Source organism: Thamnophis sirtalis, unplaced genomic scaffold (genome assembly GCF_051295495.1).
Source record: "Thamnophis sirtalis isolate CommonGarterSnake01/CBP01778 unplaced genomic scaffold, rThaSir2_p1.2 scaffold_3, whole genome shotgun sequence".
NCBI lineage: Eukaryota > Metazoa > Chordata > Lepidosauria > Squamata > Natricidae > Thamnophis > Thamnophis sirtalis.
The window spans coordinates 49,288,983-49,314,821 of record NW_028261383.1 but is presented as its reverse complement, the minus strand read 5'-3'; the positions used below and the strand labels follow the sequence as shown (position 1 = coordinate 49,314,821).

At 39.3% G+C, this 25,839-nt stretch overlaps 1 protein-coding gene across 1 annotated transcript; it reads left to right on the top strand.

Annotated features, from left to right (window-relative positions):
• On the top strand, positions 1–25,520 carry EIF4E3 (eukaryotic translation initiation factor 4E family member 3). The gene is made up of 7 exons (XM_087708884.1): positions 1–228; positions 15,323–15,395; positions 15,673–15,767; positions 18,360–18,420; positions 20,112–20,178; positions 23,606–23,761; positions 23,858–25,520. The coding sequence occupies exons 1-7, from the start codon at positions 50–52 to the stop codon at positions 23,902–23,904; spliced, it is 678 nt and encodes a 225-aa protein (XP_087565010.1). The 5' UTR covers positions 1–49; the 3' UTR covers positions 23,905–25,520.
• Positions 25,521–25,839: the final 319 nt, after the last annotated feature.

Below are 25,839 nucleotides of genomic sequence, written 5' to 3'. Positions count from 1 at the left end.
CCGAGCGAGGCGGCGCTGACTCAGCCAGGGCCGAAGGAAGCGCAGGGCAATGGCGCTCAGCCCCCCCGAGCGGCAGCCGGGCCCGCCTGAACCCCCGTGCCCGGCGCCCCAGCAGCAGGAAGACGAGGCGGACGCCGACGTCGCCCTCGACCCTCAGCACCTGCGAGGCCTGGAAGCCGAGGCCGGCGGGATCCCGCTCCACTCGCCTTGGACCTTTTGGCTCGACAAGTGAGTGCAGGCTGGGAGACCGGATGGGGAAGCGGGAGAGAAAGAGGGAGAGCGCCGCCTGAGCCCGGCTCGGCTCGGCTCGGCAGGGGAGCGCGAGGGCGTCCTTCCCGGGCTCCCCGCGCCGCCGCTAGCCCCGGCCCGCCGGAGACGCCGAGCGGCTGCTGGGGAGAGAGTTGGCCTTTGTTGGCTTTCTCCTCGGCCCTTCCCCCCACTGCGCCGGCAGGTCTCCGCTTTTCAAGGGCGAGGAGCGCGAATTGCCCAAGCCCGGGAAACCGGAGTCTCGCCTCGCTCCACTTTGACATTTCGGCCACCCACGCATGGTTGCATCGCTGGAACCTCAGCCCGCTTCGCCTGGGACCCGCGTCTGCCTTACCTGTAAAATGCCCTCGGGCTATAAGTCTACTGACGTTTTCCTTGCTATATTTGGCAACGTCGAAAGCCGCTATCGTGATGATGGGAGAATAAGTCATAAATGGGGGCTCTTAAGCAAAACGGGGGTGGGTGGGGGAGGGAGTCTGCGGTGGTCATTCTTTTCCCCTCCCCCGCAGGCTTTTAAAGTGGGCAGACATTCAACAAGTGCACCTCCCTCGGATGCCCACAAGAGTTTTGGAAAAGCACATAGAAATGGCAACAAGGCTGGCTGAGTTAGTGCCTCGCTCTAAATTAAAAAAAAATGTGTACAGTTTAGAGAAGGTGTGAAGTTGTACATTATCTAATTCATCTTTTATGGCTTAGCTTTAAATATGAATTGGGTTACCGTCCCATTCCCCCAGGATAACAGTTAGAAGGGGACCTTGGAGGTCTTCTAGTCCAACCCCATGCTCAGGCAGGAAGCCCTGTGTACCATTTCAGACAAATGGTTGTTCAATCTCTTCTTAGAAACTCTGATTCAAACAAGCCCCTGGCTAAGAGGCTTGATTCTGGTTAACAAAATCAGAGAAAAGGGTTGACTTTTGATACTTACGCAATTTCACTGAACTTTTGAGTGCCTATCTCTGAATTCTGAATATTAGGCATCACACTAATGCTATTTTAGAGATTTAATTCATCTTTTCTAGAAGTGTTTCTTTTTAATTGGTTGCACTTCAGACAGATCCATGACCTACCAACTTTATCCTAAATAGCTGAAGTTCTGGGCTGCAAATTCTATCATCCTTACCAGGATATGTATGATGGAAGATTCTAGGTTTTATTATTATTATTGTGGATAGATATTGTTTTATTTTGGGGTTGTGAGCCACCCAGAGTTTGGCATAAGATGGGTGACTATTTGCATATTTAAATAAATAAAAGTTTACTGATGGCAGTATTTTGGAGAGTTTAATAGTAGTAAAAACTGCCTTAAGGTAGGGATTCCCTAGCTGGAAAAAAGTATTTTAGAGTGCTTTGATGTGAAAGTTTTGTCTGTATCTCACCCAGATAATGATGATAATTTAAGGGGAATGTTAAATGATTTGATTGGTTTAGTTGACAACACATGGGAGACCTCCAGGATATTTGTAATAGTTGCTTTTTCTAAATATAAAAGTTGAATCATAATTATCTTTAAGAAGAAGCCTATACCCTAAGGAGCCTTATGCTGCTCATCCTCTGCCACTCCTAATTCATTATAGTATTCTCTTTTTTAAAAAAATAAAAATAAAAGACTAATAGGCAAGGCTTCCAGAATAAAAAAAAAATGTTGCTTGCACAGGCCTGGGCCGTTTTGAAGGAATATACATTTTGAATCTTACTCCTCCCTGTTTAAGCTTTATATTGCTATGCTTCTGCCTATAAACCTGATCACTTTCGTTCAAGCAGAACTTTGTATAAATTGTTAACTGTCCCATACTTCGTATCTTGATCTCTTTCTGCATTCTTTCTCATTCAATATTTTAAAATTGGGCTGCCTGAGAATCTATACTCCCTACATCCATGTTATTAAACACAGAAGAAACACACCCCTGGTGACCCCTCTCCATTTTGCTGTAAACATAATCATTTCTAAAAATAACAAAGTATTTTTCTGGCACATTTATAAACCATGTTGACCTTTTCCCAGATCAAAACTGCATCAAAAATAATGTCAGTTATTCCAAAATTAGGCAGATATGCTTGTTTGTACTGAATCAATTGATGATTTGTTGTTGTTTTTCTAATTCCCTGATAGTCCAGCACTTGTTTCACTCCCTGCCCAGTCAGATCATATAAAAGGTAGTTGAGCTTCTTTACAAAACTGGAGTTGTAACTTGAGAAAGACAGGAGTCCTTAAGGAATAAACAGCTTCCTCTGAGGCAAGGCACTCTGGCCTAAAAAGTTTAGGACCAATTGTATTTTATTAACAGTCTTTTGTGTGCTGAAAAGCTTGTCAAAAGAAAAGAACAAGGCCAGATGATTTGTTTCCCATTTGAAATTTAAAAAGGAGTTCAATCTGACTTCAGCATAGGGTCATATAAATCCAGAATGCTGATTTATGACACTTATTTTCCCATAAATATTGATTTGTTCCTCAGTGGATATTTTGAAGTATCACAAAGAGTTAAAAATGCTTGGAATGTAAGTGTACAGGGAAGTGTGATATGAGGGGATAGCACTCTGTACTCCCAGTTTTCCTTTGTTTTTTTTAGTTAGATTCCGGCTTCTTTATTATGCAGTTAAGGACAAACTATTATAATCTCACCCTGGAGAACTTCTCTTCATGCTGTCATTAAGAGGCAACACTGATTTGATGGCACGTAATCAAAATCATTGTGATGATGCCTAGATTGACGCTTATTTCTTGCAGTCTATGAATTAACACAGGTCTTAGGTCAGTTTTTAAACAAGGAAGTGGTTAAACCTGTAGTAAAAGAAAGAGTAAAACATCAAAAAAGTAGAAAAGTGTGAAATGTTTAAAAGACCTTGTTAAAATGATGAGTGTGGTTCTTCTACATGAGAGGTGGAATGAAAGCAAATAAGCCACTGCAGAGAACTCTGCTGTACATTTATTTTTCAAGGTTTTTAATTAAGTAGAACAACATGCAAATATACATCAGTTTCCAAAGTTATAGTATAATCCCAGTTTCGGACTATAATTCTGTAATAGAGAGATAGTTGAGTGTGTGTGTGTGTGTGTGTGTGTGTAAAAATAAATAAACGGGCTGTGTGTGTGTTCCATCATAATTCTGGAACGCCTTGAGCGGTTTCAACCAAACTTGTACACAGTGACTTACTCTCTGGAAACAAATACTGTGAGGGTAAGACACCTCTAACAACCCTCGGTATCTGTGTGTGTGTCTGTGTCTGTGTCCGTGTGTGTTCCGGCATGACTATAGAACGCCTAGACCGCTGAAATGAAAAGGACTGAATTATACCTATAGTGTCAAGTCACAGTACTTTTGACAGTGATAGTGTGCATTTTGGATTCAGGTTGTGTTAAGATACACCCTGTTGTGCCTTAAAATGGCTTCTACTATACAGCATAGTGGAGTTGCCATGGTAACGGCTTCGCAGTACTTCACAAGGGGGCTCCCTCTAATATAGGATTGAGATAAATACATACCCGGGCTATGCCGGGTTATCAGATAGTACTTTCTAAAATTGGAGTACATGTACATTTCCTGAGAATAACCATAGTAGCTAAGACTATTAATAATATGGCTTGTAGTAAATAATCCCTTTTGTATTGTTTTATATGAACTATATATTGATATTGTTCGTATCTTATATAAATTGGATTCACAAATTATAGAAAATTGATGGAATATATTCTTACAAATAAGATCAGAGAAGATAGTCATAATAATATTGAAATTAAGAACAGGATATTCTAAAACAATCTCCGTATTCAAATAGTCCTTGGATGGCAATTGGAATTGGAATTTCCATCATAAGTGGTATAGTTGTAAGGTGTGACACCATATGACCATGTTTGTTTAATGATGGTAATCCAGACAGTCCTTGTTGTTGTTGCAATCCCAGGTTGTTAAGTGGGAGGAAATTGTGGGTCAGTGTGCAGGAGCCATGGAATAGGGTTGCTATAAACAAACGGTAGTGAGCTTAGGGATGCCATGGGAGATGGAGGGTGCTGCAGGGAGGCACTGGAGAATGTGGGTTGGTGGGGGGTGCCATGTGGATGTGTGTGCTACAGAGTGGGAGTGGGCATGATGAGTATTGGCAGGGGGCGAATGCTACAGAGTACAAACAGTGGGGGGGACTGACCTTTCCTGCTGACTTCCCCATTGATTTTGCTTATGAGAAGTCAGCAAGGAAGATTGTGACATCATAATTTCTGCGCTGTCATAATTGCTGCAAAGTCATAATTTTGACTGGGCTCCTGAGCTCCCAGATCATGAAGTTGTGATGGCCACAGCTTCATGAACCAATAGTAAATTCCCTTTCCTGACTGCTGTCATAATTTTGAATGGTCACTGAATGATTGTCACAAGTTGAGGACTACCTGTGTATAGGTTTGTGATTGCTGTCTTACAGTCTTAAAAGCTGCAGGCAGCAGATTAAAATAGTGAGCTGATTACTTTGGGTTCATTACCAATTAATGCTGTCTACTTAAGCTGGTGCATTGAGAGTGTGCCAAGGTCTTCTAAGCAGATGTTAGGAATACTGCAATATTTTCCCTGGCCTATTTCTTGAACTAGACAGCTGTTGGACTTCTTCCAAATCTACTCGCTGAAATCAGCGTTCTTGGATCTCCTGTCCTTAACAGTTTGTTTCTGTTTCAGTCTGAAGTTCTATAAATCAGACTGTGAGCTTATAAGATTCTGCTGCTATGTATGTTTACTTCCTCTTGTAGTTTTCCCACAACTATGATTTGCCCAAGTGTTACAGCAATTAATAGGCAACCCAGATGTTACTGTTGCCAAGTTTCATAATTAGTGTACTCTCTTGAGCATCCCAAAACAGAGATCTCTTGGATCTGGAATACTGTATTGGATTACATACCTTGTACGTACATAACACATACATACGTACAATAACCTTGCTTTTACAATAACCTTGGTTTTATAAAATTATTCTGCCATTCTTGCCTAAACTATAAGTTTCTGTTCATATTTTGCAGGATTCAAAATGCTTATTTAAGCAGGGAGTGGAAAACACAGTCTTACAGTAGTACTCCATAATGCCACAAACTTTTGCATTTCCCAGCATCCTTGTTGAGCTAAATGGTACATAAAGCAGTAGATGGAAAAGAGAAGGAAGATTCAAGTGCTGTGGGATTTTCCTTGGTCACACTCAAGGAAAAACTATAAATTGAAACTACTTTAATAATATACATGTTCTTTTCCTGTGGATTAGAACCTTTAACCTTTTTTGTATTATGGGAATACAATAATACTATAATAACACTATAATCTTCCTGCATTTTCTAGATTCAAACAGATACTTATTTTAACATATTTTTAAAATCATAAATGAACAAAATTACTAATTTTACTAATACGTAATTGTCCTTGTTCTCAACCTGTGATTCAGTGCTTCTATCTTCAGAGTATTTAAAGAGAATCACATTTATGAAATTAGTTTTTAGTTTAGTTTAGTTTTATTAAACTTGTATGCCGCCCTATTCCCCAAGGGGACTCAGGACGAGTAACAAAACCAAATAGGGAAAGGGGGAGTACAAAAAACAAGACAAAACAAATACAAACAACAAATTAAAAACTCATCAACAGCCACAACCATTCGAGTGGGGCTGGGAACTCATCAGCCCCAGGCCTGCTGGAACAGCCAGGTTTTAACGGCTTTGCAGAAAACCTGAAGGGTCCGAATCTCCATGGGGAGATCGTTCCAGAGGGCCGGAGCAGCCACAGAGAAGGCCCTCCCCCGAGGGGTCGACAGTTGACACTGGCTAGTTGATGGAATCCGGAGGAGGCCTAATCTGTGGGATCTAATTGGTCGTAGGGAGGTAATTGGCAGAAGGCGGTCTCTCAAGTACCCAGGTCCAATACCATGTAGGGCTTTAAAAGTAACGACTAGCACTTTGAAGTGCGTCCGGAGTCCAATAGGCAGCCAGTGCAGCTCGTGGAGGATAGGTGTAACGTAGGTGTACCAAGGTGCATCCACAATCGCTCGCGCGGCTGCATTCTGGACAAGCTGAAGTCTCCAAATGCTCTTCAAGGGCTGCCCCATGTAGAGCGCATTACAGTAGTCCAGTCTTGAGGTCACAAGGGCGTGAGTGACTGTTCTGAGTGCCTCCCGGTTCAGGTAGGGACGCAATTGGTGCACCAGGTGAACCTGGGCAAATGTCCCCCTGGTCACAGCTGACAAATGGTGTTCTAAAGTCAGCTGTGGATCCAGGAGGATTCCCAAATTGCGAACCCTGTCTGAGGGGTGTATAATTTCACCCCCCAGCCTGAGAGTTGGAGTACAAGGCCAATTATTGGGAGGGAAAAACACAAGCCACTCGGTGTTGTCGGGATTGAGTGCAAGCTTGTTCACACCCATCCAGACCCTAACAGCCTCCAGGCACTGACACATCACGTCAACCACTTCACTGAGTTGGCACGGGGCGGACAGATACAACTGAGTATCGTCTGCATATTGGTGGTATTTTATCCTGTGCTGCCGAATGATCTCACCCAGTGGCTTCATGTAGATGTTAAACAGGAGGGGGGACAGGACCGAACCCTGCGGCACCCCATACTTAAGGGGCCTGGGGTCGACCTCTGTTCTCCAACCAACACCGACTGCGCCCTTTCCGAGAGGTAGGAGGAGAACCACCGAAGAACAGTGCCTCCCACTCCCACCTCCCGCAACCGCCGCAGAAGGATACCATGGTCGATGGTATCGAAGGCCGCTGAGAGGTCAAGGAGCACCAGGACGGAGGCATGACCCCTGTCCCTGGCTCTCCAAAGATCATCGATCAGCGCGACCAAAGCAGTTTCCGTGCTGTAGCCAGGCCTGAATCCCGACTGAAAGGAATCTAGATAATCGGTTTCATCCAAGGACTGCCGGAGCTGAGAGGCCACCACTTTCTCAACAAACTTCCCAACAAAGGGGAGGTTGGAGACTGGACGGTAGTTACTTAGAATGGCTGGATCCAAAGACGGCTTCTTCAGGAGGGGTCTCACCACCGCCGCCTTTAGGAGGGGCGGGAAGGTACCCTCCCGAAGAGAGGCGGTAACTATCGTCTGGATCCAACCCCATGTCACCTCCCTGCTGTTAGCAACCAGCCAGGAGGGGCACGGGTCCAGCACGCAAGTGGAGGCACTCACAGCTCCCATGGCCTTGTCCACTTCCTCAGGTGTGACAAGTTGAAAATCAATCCATAAATTCCGCTCAAGATCCTCCCCCAGTACCTCGGCTGGCTCTGAGCAATTGGAGTCCAGGTCTGTCTGAAGCTGAGCAACTTTATCCACGAGAAATTGGACAAATTCCTCAGCTCTACCTTGTCAAGAGGGAGCGGGTTATTCTGAACAAGGCGCGACTCAGTGGAAGCAATCAGAGCGCCAAAGTATGTGTTTTTTGTTGTCCGAATTGCCAGGAGGTAGGCTCTGATGCAGGTTTTCAACAGTGCTCGGTCTGATTCGGACTTACTGGACCTCCAGCGGCGCTCTAGGAGTCTCTTGGCGTTTCATCTCCTGGAGTTCCTCAGTGAACCAAGGAGCCCTCCTGGATCCGCTACCTCGGACAGGCCATAAAGGCGCAATCCAGTTAAGAGCCTCCGACGCCGCTGAGTTCCAAGCAGCGACCAAGGCCTCCACCGGACTGTGGACGAGAGTATCAGGTATAACACCAAGCACTGTCTGAAAGCCCGGAGGGTCCATAAGGCGCCTGGGGTGGAACCACCTAATCGGTTCCTCCTCCCTACAGTGGGGGATTGGTCTCCGAAAGTCAGGCCTCAGCAGGAAGTGGTCCGACCATGAAAGGGGCAAGATCTCAATGCCCCTCAAACCAAGATCACAACTCCACTGCTCCGAGAGAAATACGAGGTCGAGCGTGGTGACCTGCTGAATGAGTCGGGCCCCGGATTACTTGGGTCAAGCCCATGGCTGTCATGGAAGCCATGAACTCCTGCGCTCCATCAGAGTGCTCGCTGAGCGAAGGCAAATTGAAATCCCCCAGCACCATAAGCCTGGGGAACTCAACTGCCAGTTCGGCTACTGACTTGAGGAGCGAGGGGAGAGCTGTTGCAACACTGTTGGGAGGCAGGTACATTAACAACAAGCCCACTTGACCCTCAAGGTCCAACTTCACCAGTAAGGACTCACACCCGACAAGCTCCGGAGCAGGGATCCTACGAGGAACTAGAGACCTTCGGATAACAATGGCCACTCCCCCACCTCTTCTCTGGGGTCGCAGCTGATGAAGCACCTGAAAACCCTCTGGGCACATCTCAGTGAGGGGGACTCCTCCCTCCGGGCCCAGCCAGGTTTCAGTAATACATGCCAGGTGTATTTAACAGGAAATTCCTGTTAAATGACAGTCCACTACAATGGAAAATACTAGAGAATTATTGTTTAACCCCTTGCTTTAAAAATGATTCACTATTGTTTATGGAATGAGTGTCAAACTCGATCATGTCAAATGATGTATTGCGACGTATCATGTTTTTTGACTTTGTGGTGCCAGGGTGGACATGGCTTGTGTGTGACTCATCCGGCCCATGGGCCACCAATTTGAAACCCTTGTCTATGGCATAATGCAAGTGGGAAATTATTGTTTAGATCCACACAATCATATTTAGTTACAAAAGAGGAAATTTCTCTAATTTGACAGGATTAACAAAAGAGACTAAAAGGAAATAACCAAATAAATTGTAAAAATATTTACAATGTTTGGACAGCATCTAAAAATCACAAAAAACACAGAATGTATTCCACAACATCAGAAAGGATCAACCAAGTCCAGGAAGTGGCCAGCATGGCTCTCTAGCAATGTCCAAGAAGCTATTAAAAGTACAAAACTTTCAGGACAATAGGAATCTGCTCTTAAATCGAAAGAAAGAGTAGCACCTACTTTGACCAAAAAATTATAAAATCATAATAAGAAATATAAATTAGTAACTTTATTAAGGAAAAAATACATGAAAAATAAAATAAATAAATTATTTAAATAAATTCAAAGACGAAAACTGATAAGAGAAGCAGTTGGGCTGTATGAAGGGGATATCCAAGAAGGTTATGGAGATTACAGAGAAAATGCATTGTGTCTTTCGCTACTTTAACTTTAGAAAACATAGAACACATACCTGAAAGTATAGATTAATCCTTGATTTATGACTATAACTGAACCAAAAATTCCCGTTGCTAAACAAGGCAGTTGTTAAGTGAGGTGCACCCCATTTTACAATTTTTTGCCACAGTTTTTCAGCTCTGAAGCCAACCTGGCTAAAGCCATTTTGTGCTGTTCATGGTTGCCATGAAGACCTAAGAGGGGGAAGGGAGGGGGGAAGTAGATAACCTGGTTCGAGTCAAAACAAAATGCTTTCCTTTAGGAACCAAGGTCATTGAAACAAGTGGCCCTTGAAGAAGGACAAGAGCCTGCCTACCATCTTTATTGGACAATGTGACAGGGGACACCTGGGAGAAGGGAGTTTGATTATTTTAATTAGGTGAAAAATGAGGGAATTGTCAGAGTTGGTTTTCACCGGCTGTGCCAATATGACATATCCTATCAGGAATCTACCTGCCTCGGAGTTATGCTTTCAATGGGTGCATTACTCAGACAGTTAAGTGAATCATGATTGTTAGCAAATATGACTTCTCCCATTGACTTTACCTGTCGGAAGCCAGCAGGGAAGATTGCAAACGGTGATCACATGACCCGGCACAGTGCATAAATACATGCCAATTGCGAAGCATCCAAATTTTGATCACGTGATCATTGGGATGCTGCAAAGATTGTAAGTATAAAAAACGGTCAAGGAACTATTTTTCAGTGACATTGTAGCTTTGAACAGTCACTGAATGAATGGTTGTAAGTCGAGGATTTCCTGTATTTACTTCGTCAAGGAGAAGTTGCGGCAACAAATTTTAAGACACCTTGAGAGACGAGAACAAACCACAAGGTTCTGGTGGCAGTTCTGCAGAATTCCTTAAAAATAAATAAATATGAAAATGAAGATCTCGGCAAAAGTAGGTAATTAGTTTTTCAAATCAACCTGAGGCCTAGTTTTCAAAAAGAGGCCTCAGGAAGATCTGGAAATTTAGGTCCATCAGTGTAACTTTGGTTCTGGACAAATTAATGGAAAAAATAATAAAGAGGAAAAAGGGATTTTGATGAGTAAAACTTATGGAAGGGAATGTAGCAAATTAGCAAAGCAAATATGTACCATATTCATCTTCCTGAGTTTCTGAAAATGCCAATAGAAATGGAAATAAGCCTGTAAACTAATATTGAATAATACAGTAGTATATTATATACTGCAGTATATTTTGTATAGTATCTATCCTCTTGACTTTGCATAGACCATTAAAGGCTTAACTCTTCCTCTGGGTATTGGATCAGGATGTTGGGTAAGACCATCTTGTGCCTTTTATGTCAAATTGTTATTATTTAGGCACAATCATTCTGGCTTTTTAAAATCTGATTTATTTTTGTTTTGTTTATCTTTATTATTGTCGACCACCCAATGTCATATATTAAATAGACAGCCGAATGAATGAATGAATGAATGAATGGACAAACAAACAAACTAAAAACAAAACCTTTGGCAAAGTTCAAAACTCTGGAGCAAATAACAGCTATGGAGTAAAAAGCCTGTCCATATATATAACTAGTTAAAAAGCTTTTGCCTTTTAGAGTTGCCTATCAACAGCAAGGGAATTAGCAGTCGTAAAATAGCATTGAAGATCTTGGAAAAAACATTGAGATGTGGGACTATACTATATCTACAAAGATCATACTTATGCAAGCCATGGTATTTTTTCTGAATCTTTATTGAAGCGAAAGTTATTTTTAAAAAACCACCATATTGATACTGTTGAATTTTTAGTTTTGGAAATCCTGGGACTGCCACACATACCCAAGAAAATAAATAAATAGATGATCGAACAAATCAATCCACAGTTATCATTTGAGACAGTGGCCAGGTTGAAATTATCATGTTTTGGATACATTAGTGAAAGACCTCATCCTTTGGAAAAGCCTGGATAGAATTATTAGCAGCAATGGATACCATTGTAAGATCTGAAGGACCAGGTTGGAGGCAGATTGTCATAACAAAATGAAATCCAATGGTGAAAAAAGTAAGGTTCTACATTTAGGCAAGAAAACCCAAATGTATAGGTATAGAACAGGTGGTACCTGACTCAATAGCAGTAACTGAGAGGGATCTTGGAGTCCTAGTGGATAATCACTTAAATATGAACCCAGCAGTGTGCTGCAGCTGACAAAAAAGCCAACACAGTTCTAGGCTGCATTAACAGAGATATAGAATCAAGATCACATGAAATGTTAATACCACTTAATACCACCATATCACCTTGGTACCACCTTGGTAAGATCACACTTGGAATACTGCATCCATTTTTGGTCGCCATGATGTAAAAAAGATGTGGAGACTCTAGAAAGAGTGCAGAGAAGAGCAATAAATGATTAGGGGACTGGTGGCTAAAACATATGAACAACAGTTGCAGGAACTGGGTATGTCTAGTTTAATGAAAAGAAGGACTAGGGGAGATGTGATAGCAGTGTTCCAATATCTCAGGGCTATTGAGAAGAGGAGGTCAGGCTATTCTCCAAAGCACCTGAAGGCAAGACAAGAAGCAATGGGTGAAAATTAATCAAGGAGAGACGCAACCTAGAACTAAGGAGAAATTTCATGACAGAACAATTTAATCAGTGGAACAACTTGCCTCCACAAGTTGTGAATGATCCAACACTGGAAGTTTTTAAAAAGAGATTGGACGACCAATCTCTGAGCAGCGGGTTGGACTAGAAGACCTCCAAGGTACCTTGAAACTCTGTTATTCTGTTATTAATAGCACATACATTGGTTAAAAATAGAAATGAATAAATGGTAGTAAGAAGTGGAGTCTCAATGATCTTTTTGTGGGTGGTGTAACTTATTTATCAGTTATCTTGATTGATAGGTGAAGTAAGCACTGAGGTGGCCTTATTTGTGGATAGTACAAAATGTTCAAAATAATAAACACAAAAGAGATTGAAATTTTTCAGAAGACTATCTTTAAATTGGAAAAAAATAACCAACCAAGAATCAAAAAGCTATTTCAGTTTAAGTAGGTATAAAAACAACCCTAACTTCATTAAACCAACATTGATAGATCTGACGCTTTGAAAATAGTAATTAAAAGAAACAATTTGATGCTTTTCTTTGCTATTATGTCTGTATTAAGAGTGTGCACATTACAAGTATTTGAGATCTTGGGCTATTGCATAAGTTTAGAAAAAATGTTGCTGCTTTAAGGAATGCAACTGTCACACTGACAGCTGGGCAGTGGGTTTAATATTGTCTATTCTCTATATAGTAATAGCAATAGCAATAGCAGTAGACTTATATACCGCTTCATAGGCCTTTCAGGCCTCTCTAAGCGGTTTACAGAGAGTCAGCATATTGCCCCCAACAATCTGGGTCCTCATTTTACCCACCTCGGAAGGATGGAAGGCTGAGTCAACCCTGAGCCGGTGAGATTTGAACCGCTGACCTGCTGATCTAGCAGTAGCCTGCAGTGCTGCATTTAACCACTGCGCCACCTTGGCTTAGTAAAATAAACACAAACCTTTCAACATTAAGGTTTGCTTTTTTAAAACAAATGGAACTGCAGTGATTAAACCTTGTAACAGCAAACAGTGAAGAAGGGGTGCATGGAATCCTTCTACTTGTTCAGTATGCTTAGCCATTATCTGTTTTGTAAGGTTTGTGCAACTGTTATCAGTCAATAGTTCTAAACATACATTCAGTTTGTTTTTCTGCTTTAGATTAAATCTCCTTTAGTTTAACAATGTGTATATTTTCAAAGCTGCAAGGATGAGTTGTTGTCATTCCCCATTAATATAGAATATTTAGAATACGGTGTAGGGTAACATTGATATGTGGCTCCTTTATTCACACAACAAAATGCATAATAAAACAACATTATCATTGATAGAACAAATAATAAAAGTATGACTGCAGATACTCCTAAATCAAATCCAACATTCTGTCACTTTATTGCCCTGGCTTCATGCTTGGCATGTTTCTCCACTTTATTATAATATTTGTCAGTTACATTTTCACCGAACCAAATTGCTAGTGCATATTGGGTACCTACATTGGCATTAGAATTAATGGCTGCTGGTAGATTAATTGTGGAATACAGCATAATGTATAATACTTACATTTATGGTTAAGCATTCATTCTCTGTTATACCTGTGCCAGGTTTTGATGCTTTACAGTACTTGCATGTACTGAAGTAATTCCAGTGAAATTAGGTTTTTGTTGAAGTAAGATTTAAGTGATCATTATTTAACTTGTAACAGTAAATTCATAGTGGATTGCCATCTAGTGGTAAAAATAGGAGTTGAATAAAAGGATTTGTCAAAACATGAGTGTGATGAATTTAATATCCATTTAATCCCTGTGAAAATGCAGGATATAGAAATACATCACCGTGTTAAAATAAAAACTGAAACTAAATATTAGAATTAAAATTAAATTATGGAGAAGGTATATTATTACTGTAACAGTGAAATGTTTTTCCCAACTTGTCGTTATTTAATATCTGAATGGGGTTGTATATAGTTATAATATGGATTTATGCATTCTTACTTATAAATGCAATTGTATTTTTGGAATTTAATCCACGTTAGGTGGGTGTACAATTGCAGCTTAAACTGCTTAAGTAGCTTGGAATAATTTGTGATTTAAATAGGCTAATAGAGTGAAAGATTGTGACTTTGCACATCTTTATTACACAAAGCATGTGAATATCCCTGTTTTTCCACTGTGTGATTTTCATCATCATTATGGTTGTATGTATCTGTGAATTTATTTATAGAAGTTATACATTGTTTTTCATTATGAAAACAATGAAATTATTGTCTATGAAAAACTGTGACTGTCCTATACAATAGAATATAAACATATAATATGATAAAGCAATACCATTATCAAGTAATAATTAGAGCAGAGAGCAAAAAGCTAGATATAGAAAAACTTAAAAGTGCTTGGCTCATCAATCAAATTTTCATTTTAAAGTAGAAATATTTTGCAATATGTACCCATCTAATCTTCACAAGAAATTTGTTTCATGTGGGTGGATTATCAATAAACCAATTTCCACATCATAGGTAATCATGGTTTTGCCAGCAAGACATTTCTAGAATGCAAAGAGCATATAGGTATATATGTAAATTCTCCAATAACATGACCCAAAGCCTTGCACCTGGCTTGGTATCTGATTGATGTTCACTCTTCAACATAGAAACATTGTGTTTGATAAAAGCTCCTTGAGCAACTTAGTAATGGCGTTTTGCAATGGCTTCTTAGATGTAACCCCCATGTAAAATATGTTAAAATAATTCAGTCCTCAATTTATTAATGCATTAGTGCATTGTTTTTCAACTTTAAGATGCCAGCTGGGGAATTCTGGGAGTTGAAGTCCAGACATCTTAAAGTTGCTGAGGTTGAGAAACACTGCATTAGTGCAATAACCATTAATTCCTGATCTACCCTATCCAGGAAAGACTGCATGTATCACTCCAACTAAACCCAGTAACATGTTTTTAGCTACTGATAATTTCGCGGGTCACACCCAACTACAAACCTTCCTCCTGCAATAACCACAGTGCATAAAACTAAACTCAATATGGGAAACATTCACAGAACCTAAATCTTAGTAGGAACTAGCTTTACCTAATTACCCTTTTATGGTCTGTTACTGCAAACAAACATTGGCCATGAACATTCATGTTCAGTATGCAATAGAAAAGAAGAAATGCATGTTATTTTGAATGTCACACCGATGCTTCCACGTTGCTACAAATCGTCCAATGACTGCATCAAGTTATAATATTAAGTACCATTGAAGATTTTTAAAAGGATTACATGTTTATAGCATTAGCATCTAGGATAAACTGCTGTTATGTGTGTAACGTCGATTTTATGATCACTGTTTTTAATTCTCTGATGTGTTTTGAGTACATTTTGTTATACAATTGTTTTCTTTTACATTTAAGGTCCCTTCCCGGTACCACAGCAGCTGAATGTGCATCAAATTTGAAGAAGATCTACACGGTAGAAACTGTACAGGTAAAAAAACATGTGTTAAGCATGAGAATTATATAGTGGAATACAAAATTATGACGATGGTCTTAGATTTTAGGAAGGAAGATTTCTTAAACCCAAAGGAGACTGTGACCCTTTTACTTGTTGTCACTGCATTAACTGCCAGTGATTGAAGAAAATTTCAGGCAGTTTCTATTTTAGCTGAAAATACTATTCAATGCAGCTGAATTTTCCTAAACAAATGGTAATTTCATATTGTTTGCTGGTATTCATAAATTAATAAAAATTATTATCCATCTAGATCTTCTGGAGCGTTTATAATAATATTCCTCCTGTGACAAACCTGCCTATGAGATGTAGTTATCATTTAATGCGTGGAGAGAGACGACCACTGTGGTACGTATTCAAATGATTGCTGTGTTTTGAGAATCTGTTGTATTTCATAGTTGGGGGGAGGGAAGCAAGATAAAAATTATTGGGAAGCAAAAGAACAGAAGAATATTAGAGACTTTTTTTTACTATGTCTAATATGGTACATTGCATTAAGATGATTTGTGTTTGTCTTTCAAAACGTCATGGATTGTTCTAGTTAAAAGTTCATGTTATGCAATACAATGTTTGTCTATTGCATATATTTGAACTAAAACACACTTTGCAAAAATTTGGGTAGAACTTTACTAATTAATGCTTGCAACAATGCTGTTGAAAAGCCCAAGGTCTACTAAACTAAAATATTAGTTTACTTACTCAGAGAGACTTTTGAATTTGCAGTGATGAACTAGTTGACCCATTTTTTCATGTAATAGTTTACTGTTCTTCCCTGAAGTCCACCTTGTATCAGCAGCTTTCATTTACAAATGTATTTCTATGTCATCTGCATTCTAAATCAGAGATGAGTAGCTTGTATAGCTTTGATATAGTGCCCCTCATCTCAGCCCCCTCCCATCATTTTAAATTTTGGCAGCAAGCAGGCAGAGTAATAGTGACATTTACTGAGTTATAGTAAAACAAGTAAAATAGTAAAATTTTATCCTGTTGTACACTGTTTTATTTTAAAAACAACCTTCCCCAAAGTGTTCCCCGATTGTAAATAGAAATGTTGGTGAAAGGCTGTAGAGATTCTCAGTCATTCAGGTCATAGTTGTTCCAAAGGTGCTTTTTTTCAGGAAGCAACTGGACTTTCTTGTTTTTTTTTCCTTTTGAAGATGTTTTGCTTCTCATCCAAGAAGCTTCTTCAGCTCTGACAAGATAGTGGGGAATGAAAGGATTTATATTCCTTGCAGACATCTGGTCATTTGAATCCTTTTAGAGGGTAGTTGAAGCACTTGTAGCTTTATCTGTGTCCTCAGGGTGACCTGAGTAGTGCTCCTGGTTCCTGTAGTCTGCATTTTTTCTTTCTTTCTCTGGAAATCTATTCCTACTCCCACACCATTCAAAAAGTGTTCATCTCAAATTGTATAGCTATTTGAATGTAGAAATGTTGCTGGTTATTTCAGATTGTTTAGTTAGGCCACCTAAGATCACGAAGAGAATTTCATATTTTGCCTGGAAACAAATTGGCAGCCACTAAAGTGTTTTGGATTTACAATCTTAGTGCATCTGAAAGGTTGGGGAATGTTGGATTTTGATACATACTCACAGTGCTGGTCATCTATTCAAATTCTTCTGCTGATAAATCCTACCATTCATTCTTTCTTTGACAAGGTCCGGGGAAATAGCCTTGAGTAGTTCATAAATCTCTTTGACAACGCACAAAAGATAGTGAAAATAGTAAATACATTAATCAACTGCACTTATCGATAACTGGTTGAAATCTGTATACATCACGTTCCAAACCTTGATTGTAAAGCAGAGTTTTAACTTCTTTGGCACTTATTGCACCAATTGGTTTGCCACTCATCCATTCAGTCTAATATTGAGAAATACATTTTAAATCTAGAGATACTACAAGCTTTCATATTATTTCATATTGAGGATTATTTTATGCAGGGCAGTATTGGTAAGCATATTAATCACCACTGAGAAGATTCTGCATGTAAATGGTCATATTAGCAAATTATATAAGACATATGTAGTGGAGGAAATTAGTTTGCTAATTTGGTTTGTTAGTCTTGAGACAAAATAAAGAACTCGACAGGAATTTTAAACCTAAAGTTTATTGATGATCATTCATTCATTCTACTTGGTCTCCTTCTCTTTTTCCGAAAAGGAAAGTGTTTCTTCTTAATCAGTGCCACAAAACTCAGGAGAAAGAGAAATTTTAAATGAAATGACATTCTAAGTTCCCGACTTCTATGTGTTACTAAATTCTCTTTTCTTCATGATGTTTCTATGGAATAAACATAGCCCTGCATCCACACTGCAGCACTGGTCAAAAGGGCCCAGTAGAGATTATACTACCTGAGACTTCTCAGGAAAGAACAACTGAATGAAAAACTGCTGATGACATTCCACCACTGCATCATAAAGAGTATTTTAACTTACTGCACCTGTGCATGGTTTGCCAATTGCATAGTGGCAGATAGGACATCACTCCAGAGGGTTAACATCATTGCCCAGAGGATCATTGGTTGCCCTCTCACCTCCTTGGAAGAGCTTTATAGGTCCTGCTGCCTTAAGAAAGTTCAAAATGTTCTTAAAGATCCATCTCATCCTGGGCACTCTTGTTTTTGAACTTTTACCTTCTGGCAGACAGTACAGGATAATGAAAACAAGGGCAAATAGGCTGAAAAGCAGCTTGTATCCCAGGGCAGTAACTATATTGAATTCTATGATATAGTGCAATATTAAAGCAATATCAGGTTTTCAATTCAGTTGTATAGAATATGAAGGATGTGTCTTCATGGTTTTTTTTTATAGTTATAATGTACATTGAAGATGGCATTTAATTTCGTTGCATGAGGTGCAATAACAATACAATAAATTAAAAACTAAACACAACAGTATTGTAAAATTGTATAGTGGATCTTGTGTTTTTTCACAAATCAGGGAGGAGGAAAGCAATGCCAAAGGAGGAGTATGGAAAATGAAGGTCCCCAAAGAGAGTACGGTATGTTGTTTCCGTGTGCATGTAATTTTATGTTGAGGTATATTAATGTAGGGAAACTCATATCATATTTCCAGTTGTATGAGTTATATAACTTGGAACATACATTATTTAATGTCACAAAAGTAAAAAACAAACCCCTGTTCATAAGCAGGAAATCCCATCCTTTTCTCTTTTTTTGCACATCTTCCATATGCTTTGTGCAGGGCAGTGATGGCTAACCTCTTTGTCATAGCGTGCCAAAAGCACATATGCGCGCTCATAATGCAATGTGCGCACGACCACAACCCCGCATGCATCCCCGTGCATGCGTACACAACCCTGTGCATGTGCGAGACCCTGTGTATGCATGCACGTCTCCTGCAAGCACCCCACCCACCCAGTGCATGAGCAGCAGAAAACCAGCTGGCCGGCACGCATGTGCATGCAGCTGAGCTGGGGCGACAGCTCGCATGCCCACAGAGAGGGCTCTGCATGCCACCTGTTTGCCATCACAGGTTTAGGAGGAAGATTTTTCAGCAAGCCAACACTGATCAAGAGAATACTTATTTGCTTGCCTTATCTTAAGGGTTGTAACACTTAACTTTGCATATCACAATCAGATTCTCTTAGTTTTGGCTTAGTTCAGTGCATAGAACTGGAATTATTATTAAATTAAAAAGTTTTGTTTTTCAGTGATATAACCTATGCTGCTACTCTTTTTTGTGTGTGTGTGTCTGGCCATTAATAGCCAAGATATCTAGACTTAGACTTTGAGCCTCTAGGGCAGAGGAATTCCAAACCAGTGGTGAAATCTTTTTTTTTTTTTTTGCCACTGGTTCTGTGGCGTAGCTTGATGGGGGGGGGGGTGTCATGTGACCGGATGGGCATAGCCAACTTCTTTTCTGTTTTAAAGCAGTTTTTTCTGCCTATTCACCCAAACCAGAGGAAAAAAAAATGTTTTAAAAGCGGGTGGGAAAGCTTCCGACGATTGCGCGGTACACAGTCCCGTCCCCCCACATCCACACTTTTTAAAGCACTTTTTCCCTGCTGGTTTGGGTGAATAAGCAGGGGGGAAATGCTTTAAAAAGCGGGAAAAAAGCTTCCGATGATCCCGCAGCTCACTTCTAATCCGTGTGATCCTCAGAAGCTTTTTTTTTTTAATACTACCGGTTCGTGGAACCAACGACAATCGTCCCTACCAGTTCAGCCAAATCGGGAGGGTTTTACCCCTGTTCCAAACCCTGTGAGCAGTCACCAGAACTGTACTAAATGGACAGACAAAAGGTGATGTATTAATGGTAAATGGAAGTGTAGTCGTCATTTGCCATTTATGGGGTTTATTATAAGTAGACAAATTAATAAGATTCCATGCAGAATGAACAGAAAAACTGACGCAGGAGCAATAATCTAACCAAAATCAGTTTCTAGAAGAAAGAATCCTCTTTCTTTGCGCCCTCAGTTAGGAATGTGCAGTGTTTTTATTAAAAAACGATTAAAAGGACATTTGTTACATTACCTGTTCAATTCATCAGCTCCCAATCCATGAATATTTTTTCTGTGAACAATTACGAATGCAAAGTTATAATAATATGCACAGCTAAAATAATATGGTGGTTATTGCAAAAAATACTTTGCGGGTCAAACTGGGAATGTCATTGTTACTGTGACAGAATCAGCATCTTAATTTCTTTCTTTCTTTTTTTTTTTGCTAGTCTGCAGTTTGGAAAGAGTTACTGTTAGCTACAATTGGAGAACAGTTTACAGACCATTGTGGGACAAGTAAGAATATGTTTTTATTATTTGATGTTTGCTTTAATTTGTGAGCATCTCGTTCCTAAGCTCGCTGACCATTTTAATTTAGCTGGCCAACATTTGCTAGGACTTTCACATTCAGAGTGGATTGGTTTTTGGCCTGAGTCAGCTGGTACTAAAAGGTACCTCTACTGATTTTTCTCAAACTTTATCTAAGGGTGAAGCCAAGAGAAACCGTAGTTTCATTCAGTTATACGTGTATATGTTTGACATGCCTGATAGCGGTTTTTGTAATCCTTTTTTGTAAGGATTAGCTTACAAAATCTGCCTGGTTTTTATGGGTGCAAGGTGGAAACAAGGCTATCGCCCACACCTACGCAAAAGGAAGAGAAAACAAAATAGGATTTTAGAAAAGATAATGCTATGCTTTATCTGCTAGCACTATTCCCAAGCAAAATGGAAAGGTTGACTTGCATCCTGGTGTGTAGCTTAGAAAGAGAGCAGTTCCTCTTGACGAGGTCAAAACAAAGAAAGAGAAATTTTAGATCATAGAGTCAAATACATAATCAGTGAAGGAATCTAAATTAACAATATCCCCAACAGATGGGACTGTCTCATCTCTGCCTGAAAATAGGCAGTGAATGGAACCCACCTTCTTGACTGGGTCATTGATTCCACTGTCAAACTGCTCTTACCATTGGGAAAACCTTCACTTGTGTGACATCCTTTCAACTATTTATCTATCGTTTTACTCTATTTTTATACCCTCGTATGTTATCCCCTCAGGGTTCTCTTGACTAAACATACCATGTTCTTTCAGTTTAAATGTATGGGGCTTTGTTTTTATCCACAACCATTCTCTCTGAAATAATCTTTTCATCTGTTTCAGTTTCTCTGAATCCTTCTTAATGTGCAATGCCCAAAGTGGACAGTGTGTTGAAATGGGGTTTGTCCAACACAGAATATCACAGAACAATTATTTGATTTGGAAACGATACAGTGTAACATTACATTTGCCCTTTTGCAGCCACAGTATACCACTGATTTATATTCTGCTTGCAATCAAACAGAATATTCAGTGTGCAATTGACTCGTACTTAGAGCCCTTTTTGCAAAGTACCATCAAGTCTGCAGCTTGTTTATTTTGTTTCCAGCATTTGATTTTTGTTTCCTAAAGTGAAAAGATTTACATGTATCTTCATTAAAATCCATCCTGTTATTTTCTCTAAGTTATCAAGATCTTTTTGGTTTTTTTTTCTTCTAATATATTCCTTACCCCACATATTCATCTGCAAATTTGATAAATGTTCGCTATACCTCTTTATAAAAATTGTTAATAAAAATACAGCGTACAGGACACATACCTGAAGTAGCCACTCAGTTATTTCCCTTTATTGTAATAAGGAGATTTTGATTAGTATTGTGTAAATTTTTGAGACAGTTACGTATCTGTTTAATTGTCATGTCTTGTCATCCATCCCATACTAAATTTAAAAGGTAAATCAGGGAGACCTCATCAGATTACTTTACTAAAATCAATATATGTTCCTTCTCCATCATTCCATATTTTGTGGAATAAGGATAATGCTTGTTCTTGACAAAGCTGGGTTGATGTCTTGTAATTGTCATACATTTTTGCAAGATGTTTACAGATTAATGTCTTTATGATATGTAATAGAATCTTACCTGGTACTGTAAGTCTGTAGTTCACTGGATTATTTTTTCCCCTTTTTGAAAATGAGGACAACATCCTGTTGTCATCTACACTATGTTAGTTCATATGATTTCTTCAAAAAGATTTGGCCAGATACTTTAGAATGGAAAAAAATAAAATAAAGCTGGAAGGGACCTTGGAGGTCTTCTAGTCCAGACCCCTGGCTCAAGCAGGAGAATCTATATTATTTCAGATAAGTGGCTGACTAGTTTCTTCTTAAAAGCCTCCAGTGATACCCACAATTTCTGAAGGCAAGCTATTCCACTAGTTAATTGTCCTCACTGTTAGGAAGTTTCTCCTTAATTCCAGGCTGCTTCTCTCTTTGGTTAGTTTCCAACCACTGTTTCTTGTCCTGCCCTCTGGTTTGGAGAATAATTTGGCCCCCTCTTCTTTGTGGCAGCCCCTCAAATACTGGAATACCTCTATCATGTCACCCCTAATTCTTATTTTCTTTAGACTAACCAAACCCAATTCCTGCAGCTGTTCTTCATGTGTTTTAGTCTCCAGACCTTTGATCATCTCAGTTGCTCTTCTCTGAACTTTTTCTAAGCTCTCAACATCTTTCTTATAATATGGTGACCAAAATTCGTTGCAGTATTCCAGGTGTGGTCTTCCTAGGGTTTTATAAAGTGGTACTAGTACTTCATTGATCTTGATTCTATGCCTCTGTTTGTTCCTTCAGTACCATGAGATGCAATTATTTTTGAGTTTTAGCTTTGCTGATAATTTCTACACCTGAAGGATATATGTATGCACTTTTTTATGACCTGCGCCTCTTTCCATGTTCTATATATATTTATGCAGCTACATTAACTTCTGTTGCCATCCATTTTCTTCCTGTCATTAGGCATTTTGCTTTTAAGTATCTTTTTAGGAACTTCCATCAGTCTTCAGCGCCTTTTATTATTACCTTCTCCTGCCATGGATTCATCCTTCCTTGGAATCCGAAATACACAGCTGACTATTTGGACTTTACTTTTCCTTAAAATCAAGACCTCATGTGCTATAGTTACTTTTTTCCTAACGTTCATGGCTGCTTTCTGTTCCTTGACTAAGTCCTCCCTTCCCTTCTAGTTAGTGTTACACAGTGGTGAAATTCTTTTTTTTTTTTACTACCAGTTCTGTAGGCATAGCTTGGTGGGCGTGGTGTGGTTTGGTGGGCATAGTTTGGTGGGTATGGCAGGGGAAGGATACTGCAATATCTCCATTCCCACCCCACTCTGGGGCCAGCCAGAAGTGGCATTTGCCGGTTTCTCCGAACTACTCAAAATTTCCACTATTGGCTCTCCAGAACCTATCAGAACCTGCTGGATTTCACCCTTGGTGTTACATCTGGTATAACTGATTCTCTTACACAATACTGCACCCTCTGAAGCTCAGTATAGAAATAACGAGGTGGAATCTTTAGCATTGCATGTCAAACAACGTAAACATGTATTTTCATTGTGATTGTTACACTTTATTTAATAAGCTCATTTCGTGTGTCTATTTGTAGGGTAAGAGTTCTGTATTAAGTTGAACATATTTCTATCACCTGACTCCCAACAACTCTGGTCAAAAGCATTGAAAACAGTACCAAAGTAAATAAAAATAAAGTCAAAGTTGGCAAAGATGACAAAACTGGATAGGAATGAAAAAGAACAGATCTCCTTAGCCCAAAGGAGGCTTCAGTCATCCTTGCCAAAGGCCTGGGCAAAGTCTTTTCAAAAGCAAAATAATATTGTGTTTTTTCCCCAACAGATGATGAAGTAATTGGCATTAGTGTCAGTGTTCGTGACCGGGAAGATGTTGTTCAAGTCTGGAATGTAAATGCATCATTAGCAAATGAAGCTTCAGTTTTAGAAAAGATCCATGAGCTTCTTCCCCAGACATCTTTTAAAGCAGTTTTCTATAAACGTAAGTGGTCTCTGCACGCGATGTAAGTCGAGCGCAGTATTTACAAACTGTATCAACAAAATCTGTTTAAGACTCACGAGCTGTCTTGCCTTTCAGCCCATAAAGAACATCATGCTTTTGAAGGTAGACGTGGGAGACATTAACTAGGACAGAACTTGGAAGATTTTTCTAAGAACACCGCAACAGAAAGATGGACAAAACATTTACAAAAGCACCACAACCCTTAGTGTATTTTTTTAGACCTTCGTATTCCTCTTGAGCCGCTGGTACTGAAAAGCAAGAACTGCTGCCTCAGTAGCTGATACTATTTTGATTTCTCAGCTCAATAAATCAGTTTCTTTTAGTATTCCTTTCTTTTTAAGGTAGAAGACTACAGCAAATTCTCAGTATCTGCTTAAACTGCAAATGTGCACAAGCATGATATGCTGCTTCCCCCCCCCCCCTTTAGATCTGAATCTAAATAAATCATAGCTTAGGGAACCATGTTTTCTGAATTTGTTTTTAGACATTCCTATCATGTTCACATCTAGTTGTAGTTTTCTTCCCCCCACCCACCCAATGTACACTGTTCTAATCCACAATGACAAATTGAATCATGCCAATTCTACCCAATCTCCATTAAACAAATTGAGCTTTCACTGCACCTCTTCTATCCGGCTTGCTTCTTAGCACCCCTCAGCCTTTGCACTTGCTAATGCTGATGCTGTAAAGATGTTTTAATAATCACTGAACAAAGCCTATAAACTGAGAATACAGTTCTATTTTGACAAAGTCTGGGGGGAAAAGCCCTTAAGAAAGATTGACTTGATTCACACCCCTTAATCATACACCCCCATTCTTGAAATTCTAAGCCAGGCAATGCTTAGATAGAAGCACTGTTTGTGATTATGTATCTACTGTGATTTCTATGATAGTAGCAGCAGTTGAGTTGCTACAGTTGTGCTGTTAGTGCAGAGACTACAGTCAAGTGTGAAGCAGTCAATTGTTAGTTGATGTCTGTTTTATGGCTATTTCAAAAATCTTAACATAAAAGAATGAATAAGTTTTTGTCCGGAAACCCTACAACTTTTATTTCTTATGTTGTTTGATTTTTTTTTTCTTATCTCACTATATATTTTATGTATCTCTGAAAAACAGATAATGCTTTCTACTACGTTCTCACTTAAAATACAAATCTTCACATTTCTTCTTCTTCACACACTTATAATAATATACCTCCCCCACATCATCCTCATTATGATAACAACAGATACTTTTTTTATCCTTTAAGGTCAATATCAATTGAATAGTACCTTTATGGTTAACATAATCAGTACAATTTTGTTTAGTTATAAATTATAACGCCTTAAGTACACTTTTCAGCATAGAGAGAAGTCAGTTATGTTTTAAAGCATGAATGTGAAGTTTTCAAATTAGTTTGCGTGATTTCCTCCCCATACTAATTTATTGGAGGTTGCAATACATTTTTATTTTTTATTACAAAACCAAAGATTTATTTAGTTCCTCAGCAGAGGACGCCGATGTGCTAGAGGGAACGTTCATTCCCATCTAAGCAGAATTACTGGATTAGTATTAGTATTTTGAAAATTGTTCTGACTGCACTGATATCAACTCACATTTAATCGTATAAGAAGGTGACTGTTGGAATTCAGTACATTTATGAATCAAGTTTTTTCTTTTTAATTTTGTACTAGTTCATCTGTATTTATGAATTAAACTTGTGCATTTACCGAACCTTATTAAAAGTTTTATAAATTCATGTGTATAGTCAATTATTACGTTTCATTATATCTACACTTCCCAGACCTCAACGTACATAGATACATATTCATGATTCTTTCAAGAACTTAGTGCTGTATAGTATATCTACATCTACTAATAAAAGTTGGAGCTGAAGAAGGTATAAATAGAATGGCAAAAAACATTAGTGATAATTTGTCCCATTGAGAAAGCTGTTGATAAATGGATTGAAATATAGTTCATTTAGAACATTCACAAGGTATTTTTAGACATACCACTGTCAGCTTCCTCTTTATGTTATTTAGCTCAGGAAAATATAGAATGGTCGCTTCCTCATC

Coding starts and splice junctions, on each gene's coding strand:
- EIF4E3 (XM_087708884.1), top strand. CDS start 50: ATGGCGCTCAGCCCCCCCGAGCGGCAGCCGGGCCCGCCTGAACCCCCG. Junction 18,421..20,111: donor AGGTCCCCAAAGAGAGTACG/GTATGTTGTTTC, acceptor TTTTTTTGCTAG/TCTGCAGTTTGGAAAGAGTT. Junction 23,762..23,857: donor TAAAGCAGTTTTCTATAAAC/GTAAGTGGTCTC, acceptor CTTGCCTTTCAG/CCCATAAAGAACATCATGCT.